A 12307-nucleotide genomic window follows, 5' to 3' on the forward strand; every position below is an offset into this window, starting at 1 on the left:
TTGGTCAGGGACGGTTAATACTGTAAGTGTTGTGTCCAGGGTATTGTTCTGGGCAGGTCAATACTGTAAGTGTTGTGACCAGTGTCTTGTACTTACACGTAAGGAGAGCAGTATGTAGCAGTGAAGATTTAATGGCGCCGCTGATCTCCAATACACAGATATCAAGAATGAACAATTTTCGGTTGTAACAGACTCCAGCAAGTCATTCACATGACCAGAAGAACCATATCGTCACACATCTACGGAGATGGATGACTTGGAGTGACGGTCAGGTAAGTTGGCGTGTTTGATGAAGGCTGCGTGTGTATGAACCTGCACAGGTTTACTTAAGCCTGTGAAATTGTTTCGTGTGCATAGGTGAACGATGGTGAGTAACGGATCCAGCTGTATCCGACCCGATGCAGTATAGGGGGTCATCTTATGGCCCATTTAAGTCAAGAGGCGTAATAGTTTCGATTCTTTTTTTTTCTTTTATCAGAAATCTGTGGTGAGGGTGTCGACTGAGTATATAGATATGGTCACCACCATCACCTCTTAAGGTGACACGACACAACCTTGGTAACATGACGGCAATGGTTCAAAGCTGATACCGACTTTCCAGCCATTAGAGGCATGTAGTTGTATACATTTGTTTATATCTACAGGCAAGTTTACACGTCTCCTCCCCAAACACACACACACACACACACACACACAAATATACCACTCACTCACCTCGTCAGCGTAAGACCTCTCTGATTCTCACCATCCTAGACTTCACCACCACAGCTCGCGACCCAGACAAGCTTCTCGTCTCGAGGCTTGTAGATTTCCCCAACGAGTCGTCAGGCGATATGATTCTGAGGAGCCATCTCTACCCTCCACTTCCTCACCCGTGGCGTCCCACAGAACACGGAGATGCGGGGGGAACCCTTGTGTTTCTTCATCCACTCAGATGATGCCACGGTGGATTGCACCTGCCTCATGCAAGTAAAGTCGTACTCCGTCGCTGGTACAGACGTTGACCACAGCACTCCCTTGCACATCACCCTCCACAACATCCTCCACAGCCTCCAGAACTGAGCCACTACTAACCACGCCACCGTAAACTAAGACTAATAGTCTTGCTTTCAACCACGTTCCATCCAGTGCTGTCTCACTAACCCCCCAGCCCCACTTCACGTTGTTCAGTCCCTCATGTTTCTTGGTGTCACTGTGGACGTTAGGATGAGCTAGAAGGAACATGTCATCCTGATCATCAAATCCTCTAGTATTTATGTCTGGCTATTCTTCGTCGACGCAAGACACACCATGCTCCTAAACTCAGGAGTCTGCACACAACTAGAGTTCTGTTCGCCCAAACACACCGTACCATCTTCGCCTGGTCTTTCTTCTCATCTGCCAAACAATAGGGACTCCTGGAAAAGGTAAAGGCGGGTCATCCTCTGTCGAGGCCCCTTATACCAGCCATCACAAGGAACACAACACCCTGATCCTCGAGCTCCCTCCAGCCATTACCACTCACACGGATCTTATCCCACTGTTTGGAAAGATTATTGGGCCATCCATGCTATCATCACCAGGGTCGCTGTGAGCCAGCCTGGGCCCCGGGGCAGGCGTCCTACCCTTCCCCTGCTCTATTTTCTAACGTTTTTTTAAGCTCACTGAAAATGAAATCCTAAAATAGGACAGCAACCAGCTCCAGGCATATAGAAATAACACAGCAGGAACTGTTTCTAGCCCATAAAATACATAAGACACATATATAAAGTATCAGCAAATACACTGAGAAATTATTTAAACAAAAGTAAAAGGAAATGGATAGCGTTATTGGCATCTTTATATGGGGGTTGTTGATCGTGCGTCTGGCAACTCCCCCCACCCACAAATGTCTACAGAATGGGGGACGGACGGTAAGACGGACACACAGACAGAGACAGGAGCACCTTTTTATGGTATAGATGTAGAACCTTATGTGAGCTTCTGGATTTACTATATGGTTACCCAGGTCACTGGCTGAAACACAGGATCTGGTAAAATACCCATTATGGCGATCACTCAATGGTTTATGATCACCATTAAGTCCAACACGACAGGACTGCTTTTGTGCCCAAAATGGACAACGTTTTCTGTGCTGACCGTAGCCACAACTTTTAATCGTCTGGTTATTATTGTGTGACGTCAAGCATATCTACGTACATGAGAAACTAGATTACGTGTATGTACTAGAGTGAAGCAGTTTAATTTACAGTAGAGTGAATCTTAAGCTTTTTAACATAACTCGCTTTTTTACAGACGGTTTTATTTTACCTTCTGTCTCCATATCGTCTCTACATAAAGCATCTATATTTCTCCTTAAAAACACAGCTGTATGTAGCGCCCGACACACCCTCCATGGTTGCCTTAGGAATATTACTACGCGTCTGGTCAGTTCTGGCACCGGCTACTGGGGCTGAAGTAATTTGGTCGAGTTGCCGCCATCGTACTACTTTCAGAGGCGGATGTAGCCTTTCTTCGTCTGTTCCCGGCGCTACCTCACTGACGCGGGAAACTGCAACCAAGTATGAGATGGGAATTATATATATATATATATATATATATATATATATATATATATATATATATATATATATATATATATATATATACACACACACACACACACACACACGAATATAACAATGAGCGTGCGCTTCCATAGAGCACGTAATGCCCTCCGACAGCAAGGATTCGAACCCCAACCGCTTGTGTGGGGAGCTGGGTACACAATCATTCATTAAGTCCATTGCCAAGTACGAGGGAGGAGCGTAGTAGACCTATGGATGAGCCAGCCATCAGTGGTCGGTCCGTGACCTGACGATCACCAGGGGTCCGGGGAGCTCGGCCAACTGGTACGTGGAAGCCAGACAAGAGCTGCTGGTTTTCGCGCGACCTTCGCTGCTACGTCAGTCAGGCTGGTCTCGTACCATCATCATCCCCCGGAAGGTTCGCCAATTTCAAGACCCAGTTTCCCCGCTTATGGTCTACCCTTGCTTTCCTTTTTAATCGGCGTGGTTCGTTTTATCGTTGTTGTGACGCCCTGTGACGATTCTTCGTGGCGGGCTGTTGATGGTGGAGTGTTATGACCTAGAGACCATAGTGGTGTGTGACGGGCTAGTAGTGATGCTGATGTTGTGGTATTGGATAGTGATGGTGGTGGTGTGTGTGACGGGCTAGTAGTAGTCATGGTGGTGGTGTGTGTGTGTGACGAGCTAGTTATGGTGGCGTGCGTGACAAGCGAGTGATGATGGTGTTGTGTGACAGGCTAGTGACGGTCGAGTGTGACCACAATAACCCGAAGACCGGGTCTACTGCAGTGACCCATGGTGGAGATGAGACGCACTCTTGCCCAACCATGGTACAGTACCGCTGTACCGTACTTCCTAGGAACCAGCACAGTTACTACGGTACAAACTGATGGTGAATGTTACTACGGTACAAACTGATGGTGAATGTTACTACGGTACAAACTGATGATGAATGTTACTACGGTACAAACTGATGGTGAATGTTACTACGGTACAAACTGATGGTGAATGTTACTACGGTACAAACTGATGGTGAATGTTACTACGGTACAAACTGATGGTGAATGTTACTACGGTACAAACTGATGGTGAATGTTACTACGGTACAAACTGATGGTGAATATTACTACGGTACAAACTGATGGTGAATGTTACTACGGTACAAACTGATGGTGAATGTTACTACGGTACAAACTGATGGTGAATGTTACTACGGTACAAACTGATGGTGAATGTTACTACGATATAGTGGGATGGTGAATGTTACTACGATATAGTGGGATGGTGAATGTTACTACGATATAGTGGGATGGTGAATGTTACTACGATGTAGTTAGAATGGTGAATGTTACTACGATATAGTGGGATGGTGAATGTTACTACGATGTAGTGAGGTGGTGAATATCATTACGATAGAGTGGGATGGTGAATGTCTCTACGATGTAGAGTGATGGTGACTTTCACTACGATGTATAGTGATGGTGAATGTCTCTACGATGTAGAATGATGATGAACAGGTATGAAGGATTTCCACTCACCGCAGAAACACGTCACCATCAGTAGGATGTACAGAAAGGTCAGTCTGGCCATATTGGTGAAGCGTCCTGGTCACCACACCTGGAGGAGGGTGACAGGTGACCTCACTAGACTGAGCTGATGGACGTCCAGGTGAGGGTGTCCGACTGGTGACCAGGCATGAACGACAGGTCACCAGCGAAGACGACGTGTCACCAGGCGAGGACGACTGGTCACCAGGCGAGGACCATAGGTCACCAGAAAGCATAACTGATGGCTGGACGAGGGTAGGAAGTCACCACGTAGCGAGAACATTTGACTACGACAGGTCACCACGCACTCGAGGACGACAGGTCACCACGCACTCGAGGACGACAGGTCACCACGCACTCGAGGACGACAGGTCACCACGCACTCGAGGACGACAGGTCACCACGCACTCGAGGACGACAGGTCACCACGCACTCGAGGATGACTGGTCACCACGCACGCGAGAACGACTGGTCACCACGCACTCGAGGACGACAGGTCACCACGCACTCGAGTACGACAGGTCACTACGCACTCGAGGACGACTGGTCACTACGCACGCGAGGACGACAGGTCACCACGAGTACGAAAGGTCACCACTCGAGTACGACAGGTCACCATGCACTCGAGGACGACAGGTCATCACGCACGCGAGGACGACAGGTCACCACGCACTCGAGGACGACAGGTCATCACGCACGCGAGGACGACAGGTCACCACGCACGTGAGGACAATAGGTCACTTAGTAACGGTGAGAGAGGTCATTCAGCGAGGACAACAGGTCACCACTGTGTGTGGGTCAGGGCGACAGGTCTGCAGACGAAGACGATTAACGTCAGGTTATGAAGGCAGCGGACAGCAACAGGACGCAGTAGTGCCTGCTGGGGACGCTGGCGAGGCGAGCCAGAGTTCAGCCGCACATGAAGAAGCAAAGCGTTGGCTGGGATTTAGCAGTACAAGGGTAGTGTTGCAGGCAGAGAGAGAGAGAGAGAGAGAGAGAGAGAGAGAGAGAGAGAGAGAGAGAGAGAGAGTGTTACAGGTTGATATAAGGGAATACTGCTGCTGGAGAGTAGTGCTTGCTTCCTATTAGAGATGCAGGGCAATGTTGCAGGGTAAGGAAAGAGGAAAGTGTGTTGAGGAGATAAGCGTAGGAGGGGAGAGAATGGGAGTGTGAGCGCTGGAGGAGGGAGATAAAGAGAGAGAGAGAGAGGGAAGCGTAAGAGTCTTAAGTCTGAGGGAAGGAGGGAGAGGAAGAGGGAAGTGTCACGACTGAAGGAGGGAGAGAAAGAGAGAGCAAGAAGGGAGTGTCACTGGTGGCAGACGGAGGAAGACGCTTCACCCGGGTGCTTGAGACTGTGCGGAGGTCGAGGGAAGACTGTGAAGAGCAACACCAACTGGGAATTAGAAGAATCCGTTTTCTTTGTACAGGGCAATCCCCAACACCTTCCACCACCACCACTACATCGCCACCACCACCACCACGACAACCATCACCCTTAACACTGCTACTTTTTAAACCACTACCGTCGCTGCCCCAAAACATTCGACCTCGTCAACAATAGCATGATTATCAACAAAATCATCAAGCCTTGGGCTACGAAATCGCGTTCCAATGGCTTGCAGGCTTCCTTAGTGAGCGTCACTAGGCTGTACACCCGTGAGAGGCCATCCCCACCACCCTCCTCTAGTCGCTCACATGTGTCGTCCCGCAGAGCACATCACGTGGATCCCTTCCTTGTATATGATGTCTTGGTGGATGCATGCCTTCCTAGCCTTGGCAACAGCTCATCTGGTAACAACCTCCTCCAGAACAGCTTTAACAACGTTTACAGCTGGCCCCATCACTAACTAGACCACCATCAACCAAACTCCGACAGCCATCATGCCCACAGCCTCACATCCAACCCTCATCCAACCCCATACTGTTTCATTACCGCCCTCCAGGATACCCAGTCCACCACGCTTCTCATGTCACTATAGATTTAACGCCCCAGCCTCTCAGTGGATCACACCACGAGGGGGCTTCCAGTCCCACTAGTCAAGACTTGGAGTGGGGCCATATACCACTGAAAGCGTGAGGCGCGCTACCACGACAGGGCACTACACTGCTTCCGCTTATTAGTACTTCCGGATGGCTTTGTGTACAGGAGAGGGAGCCAGAACACAGAGCAGACGTGTGCCACCACCAGGGAGAATCACACACCGTGCCACCAGACCTCTGGCGGCGTCCAGCCGATGATGCCTTATAAGGAGAGACTTTACCCTTGTAAGTCAGTTTGGAACTATGGGTGTCGGGAGGAGCGAGTAAGCGGTACGCTAAGCTGTTTGTTGTACGTACATAAATACCATGTAAGCCCAAGGGGTTCCTCCATAACTCATCTCTCCCCGTCTACACCTCAGTATTACCAGACGTCACTCGTGTAATATCCCCAGGTACACTATATGATCGCATGTTCTCCTCTATCATCATTCAGTGTCAGTAATTAGTGTCTCTACATTTTTCATCGTGTAATCGTAAGGAAATAATTATTACAGATGGTATGTGTCTCCAGTAATAGGACGTATGTTGAATTACGTTAGTTTGAGAGATACTGGTAAGCTTTCCCTATTTATGGCGTATGACCTCTAATTGTATGTTGTAATAAATGGAGTCATCACAGAACGTGATTTTTTTAGTAACCAGAAATCAGTTTAAGTAGCGTATTACCGCACCAGCTCGCTGTAAGGTTAAGCATGTGTCTCAATGTTGTTATATCAAGGTAATGTAACTTTCTTTTAAACTGTGGCGAGTTCCAACGTTCCGTTCGCAGTCCAGTTCAGGATTCTAAAGCAATGAGTTGATCTGAGACATAATTCCCTTCTTACACACAACACACACTCCCATGATCATAATATGGTAAGGAGAGTTTGTGTCTGTATGATAAGAAACTTCGTTATGATTGGCCTTAAATCGCCGACATAAGTGTCCCTGTGCAATTTTCTTGTATCATGTAAACAACAGGCCAGTAGTTAACAAGGCATTTATCACTCCCATCAGCCAAGTCGCTTGTTTACTCCAAAGAACATCTGCCGTGGTTGTGTCCACGTGCCATTATCATGTTTACAGGTGTTTGTGTATGTTTGTATACCAAAGTCAACACGGTATTGATAATAGATAAGGTAAATGTTCATGCTGGTTTTAATCTAGATCATGTTGTGCTTATTCATTGCTCTTTTTTTTGTTAGATTTGATGCGAACTAAAAAGGCGACTGTGAACCACTCGTAGTAGTGGTGTGGTCGCTGGGCAGTGTGGTCGCTGGGTAGCACCAGGGCAGGCAGGTTGTAGTGTGTGGCCGGACACTGTGACAGGAGGGCACGTGTTACATGCAGACTTCCTTCCTCCTCCACTCCGTTATGAACAAAGAATTGTGTCATCTGTGAAGTGGTTGGTGCCAGTGTTGCGTCTGGTGGTGATATTGTGTAGATCTGAAAGTAAAATTAATTGAGGAATCTCCAGCGAACTTGCACAGAAAAATAAACATTATTCAGGGATGTTCTTAATTCTCGTACCTCAGCAAACTTATCCTGCTGGTTTGAAGGATAACAACAAGAAGACCATCTTTTGCCGTGCCTGGAGACCATTCTTCCCTGACAGTGACGTGTTATGCAACAGGAGAAGACACCGGCACTGTCATCCGATAAAGATAAGTGCAATTTCCTCAGTTGTTTACATTGCAGAAGAGACGTTTGGAGGGAGGTATTTGATAAGCAAGATGGAACAGTATTTAATACTGTTTTTTTTGTGTGTGATAAAGTACGTTATAGATCATCTGGGGCGCTGTTGTTCATCCCTGGGTGTTCTCATATAGTCAACGGTATACAAACATAGTCAGTGGGTGGAGTGCACGTTAGAACAGTGCTTAGAGGAGAGTAAATGATTCAAGGGAAGTGTGTATCGTACCAGCGATTCCGAAACTTATGAAGCCACGGAACCCTCCCAGTCTCTCACGAAATGACCCATGAATCCCCACTAGAGGGTTCGCTGACACCCAGAGTTTCGCGAAACCCCAGTTTCCAACCCCCTGTATTGGACGAGTAAACATAACCTTAGGAGTGTAGATGATTGTATATACAGTCATGACCGTAAGGTGGATATTCTAGAGGCGTGTATATCACATGTTACACCGGAGTTAGACCTAATCTGGATCATTGTGGGGTCACGCCAAAAAGGCCATCTTTATGACACTTTCATCTTCACTGAACTACAATTAGGTTAAGAATGCTTAGACTGAGAAGGGTATATGTTCGGCATTTATGGTTCTGGGAAATGCATATGACAGCATAAATAAAGATGCTTAGTGAAAGGTGCTACGAATTTATGATGTAGGAGGAGAGCTACTTGAAGCAGGGAGGAGTTTTTATCATGAGAGTAAGACATGTGCGAGTGGCAAGAGAGGAGGATGAGTTGTTCTAGGTGAAGTGAGTGTCCTTCAAGGATGTATGATGTCACCGTTGTTGTTTAATCTGTTTATGGATGGGAAGGTGAGGGAGGAGAATGTGACTTTTTCCTCTCATTTTTTTTCTATAGAAGCGAGTCTGCGGTTAGTTAAGGAGCTCGGGGAGCCTGGAAGGTGAATCAGCTGCTGTGTGCAGATGATGCGGCTCTGGTGGTAGACATTCATGAGAAACTGCAGCTGGTGTTTGAATTTGAGAGTGTGTGTGTGTGTGTGTGTGTGTGAAAGGAGAAAGTTGAGAATTAGTATGAATAAAGATAAGGTAATAAAGTTTAGCAGATGAGAGAGAGAGAGAGAGAGAGAGAGAGAGAGAGAGAGAGAGAGAGAGAGAGAGAGAGAGAGAGAGTCGGTTTGCGTGCGAGTTTGAATAGTGTGAACCTGGAGGAAGTGGTGGCGTTTTAGATACCTGGCATGGCATCAGATGGAACTATAGAAGCTGAAGTAAATCATGTTTTGAAGAATGTGTGGAAAGAGAGGGGGTCAAAGATGTGCGGGCAAAGATGGGTATGTTTGACGGTATAGTAGTTCCTGAAAAATGCGAATGTGTTGGAAAGGATGTGCTCGAAGACAGGTTGTGGTGTGAGGAGGGTTGAGAATGAGGTGCAGGAGTTAGAGAGTATGGATGAGAGAACTGGAGCTGGTGTTCTGAAGTGGTTTGGACATATGGAGAGGATGAGTGAGGAGGGATTGACAACAAGGGTATACGTAACAAAGTGGAGGGAAATACGGAAGAGGGGGAGGCCGAGAACGTGATGGACGGAATGAAAGATCCTTTGAGTTATATGGCCCGGAACACGGTGGATGTTGGGAGGCGTCCGTGTGACTGAGTGGACTGGAGCGATGTGGTACACAGGAAGAGATGTGCTGCCAGTGCACTGAACCAGGGCATATGGCGAGGTCAGGGGAAACCACAGACGGGTCTCTGGGGCAGGCCTGGTTGTGGATAAGGGTGTGTTATACGTGACAGCTAGAGTAGATGTGTACCATTCTTCGTCTGTTCCTGGCGCCACTACGGTAACTCAGAAAACGACAGATAATTGTGAAATCAATTATTATAATTATTAGTACTATTATTATTATTATTATTATTATTATTATTATTATTATTATTATCATTACATATCGCTACCACCAACAGCCATGTTGTAAAACTACCACATTCTGTCACCACCACCATCACCACTACCACCACTCACCATCCACATCAGTAGTACAATCATGATCATGACGAAGAATACCACATACACCGCCACCACCAGCCAGTCCGTCACGCCGACCGAACAGCCACAACCGCCATTACCACCACCACCTACCACCGCCGCCACCACCACCACACTGAAACACCCACTGAGACCATTCCCCCAACACCACCACCATCACCATCACGGTAAAAGCTTCACTCTAACACATCAGGACTCTATTGGCTGTCAGGCCTCTGCAGTGACACTGTCAGACTCCCGACCATATGGTAGGTGGGTGGCAGGGTGGGTCTAGGATACTGTCAGACTCCCGACCATATGGTAGGTGGGTGGCAGGGTGGGTCTAGGATATTGTCAGACTCCCGACCATATGGTAGAGGTGGGTGGCAGGGTGGGTCTAGGATACTGTCAGACTCCCGACCATATGGTAGAGGTGGGTGGCAGGGTGGGTCTAGGATATTGTCAGACTCCCGACCATATGGTAGGTGGGTGGCAGGGTTGGGGGTAAGTTAGTGTTAAGCTGACACATCCATAGTATAAACCAAAAGTATATAGATAATAACACACTAGAAACCCATTTTCTATACAACAGCCATGTCTCTCACTTAAGTAAATCTACAGCAAACCTCTTCATCTCCCTCGCAGTAGATCAGGTGGAGGAGGAGGAAGGGGGATGTGCTAAGCTCCTGAGGGAGGGGGGAGGATAATGGTTTTAGGCCTCTGGTGGAGGGGGTCGTGAGGGAGGGGATTGTCATTAATCCCCTCCCTGGCAGTAGGAGGTGATATCCTTAAGCTCCTGACGAGGATGGGTGGCGCCCTGGACGCAAGGGGAGGGCGGGTGGGGATGGCTGTGATGCTGTGGAGGAGGAGGAGGGCAAAAGGGCGGGGTTGGGGGGAGGTCGACTCTCCAGAGAAAGAGATGAGATACACTGGAAGTTCCAGGTCGAAGTAGGGAGAGTGAGGGTGATTAGTGCTGATCTCTTTAAGAAGGGAGTGACACGGCCAGGCTCCCTGCGCAGGGAGTAAATATGACCTAAGTTCAATTAAGTTGGTTAACTCCCCAGCTCAGAGACGCTGGGTTCCAGGCATGAACTTGGGTCCAAGTCACTCGGGGACAATGGACTCACGGGGTTCTGAGAGTTCTCCCGAGCAGACGATATTTCTCCCTGACTGACGTACTACATCAACTGTGGGATAAATTGTTTACTGTTATCCTAGATCAATAGACTTACTCTTGATGGAAGACAGTAATTGATCTCATTTACCAGGTTATTATAGACTGGAGGAGGAGGAGAAGTGAAGAATGATCCTAGCCTAAACTTCTTTCTTTTGGTAATCTCGTTACAACGTCTCCTGTTACCTGTTTGGTGTCCGTGTTTTATTTTTTTCTTTTTACTTTGCCTCTCTCTCTCTCTCTCTCTCTCTCTCTCTCTCTCTCTCTCTCTCTCTCTCTCTCTCTCTCTCTCTCTCTCTCTCTCTCTCTCTCTCTCTTTGGCCAGGCCCCAGACTCTACGGGGATAACTTTGACACTCGCTATGTAAGGACTCAGTTGACGACCATCCGAGTTACGAACATGTTACCTGTTGAATACACAGCAGCATTATTGAAAAGAGTTCATGCCAAGTGAATATATGAGTTCAGTATGGAAGACTGTGTTTATGTCCTTTATTAGTTAATTATGACAGTTTGATTGAATTTCCTCTGGAATGAATAAGAAAACGTATTAGGAAACGTAGTAAACATCCAACTGTGCGGGCTGACTATACGTTTTCATTTGAAGCGCCTGTCTAGTGTGCAGTATATCCTGATGCATCTGTATTACAGACTTTGAGTCACTACACGATGAAGTCTTCATTAACAACAACCGCTTAATCAGGTTCAGAATCCTCGAGACGTTGGTTTTTCCGTCCGTGGACATATGATCGCTTCCCAGTGTACACAGACATCACATGGTTATACATTTTATACCGAGTAATGTTCTCTCTCTGCATGATCTCCCCCCTTACACACACACACACACACACACACACACAGCTAACAGGTTTTCTCTGAGGTTGAGAGGAGTACATCTGGCTAGTCTTGTGAGGTGGAGTGGATTACCTATGATGGTTGCAGTAGTGAGGAACGTATCTTTGGTGCTTTCTCGACACAGATTTCGATCTCCCAGTCAAAGTATGGGACACACACACACACACACACACACACACACACACACACACACACACACACACACACACACACACACACACACACACACATATCCACACGAGCAACAGGTGTACGTTCGTAGTGTCATGTAGTGGAATGTGTGGCAGGAGTTTAGGATCAATCAGAAACCAAGGTATTTACTTTTGTCGTTTTATTGATCACTCATCAGTCGAGATAATAATGTAATAATGCGTTGGAAGTTTCCACTGTGAGTACAAAAACAAGCATATAAATATGGGAAACACGTGTCTCATCAGGAAGGTTGAAAAATCTGTTCAAATAATTTGCGCGTTCAGAACTGTTGTGTTTGCTCA

General features: G+C 47.2%; 1 protein-coding gene across 2 annotated transcripts in view; it reads right to left on the reverse strand.

The window, feature by feature from the left end:
* Window positions 1-12307, reverse strand: part of LOC139760856 (uncharacterized) — a 113862-nt gene that overhangs the window by 19372 nt on the left and 82183 nt on the right. Inside the window, exon 1 of one of the 2 annotated variants that reach the window (XM_071684575.1) lies at window positions 4085-5188. The exons of the other annotated variant lie outside the window; for it this stretch is intronic. Coding sequence (XP_071540676.1) covers window positions 4085-4136 — 52 coding nt within the window. The 5' untranslated portion in view covers window positions 4137-5188. Of the gene's footprint in view, window positions 1-4084; window positions 5189-12307 lie in introns of those variants that run through there. 2 annotated transcript variants of the gene reach the window in all.

Source organism: Panulirus ornatus, chromosome 3 (genome assembly GCF_036320965.1).
Source record: "Panulirus ornatus isolate Po-2019 chromosome 3, ASM3632096v1, whole genome shotgun sequence".
Taxonomy (NCBI): domain Eukaryota; kingdom Metazoa; phylum Arthropoda; class Malacostraca; order Decapoda; family Palinuridae; genus Panulirus; species Panulirus ornatus.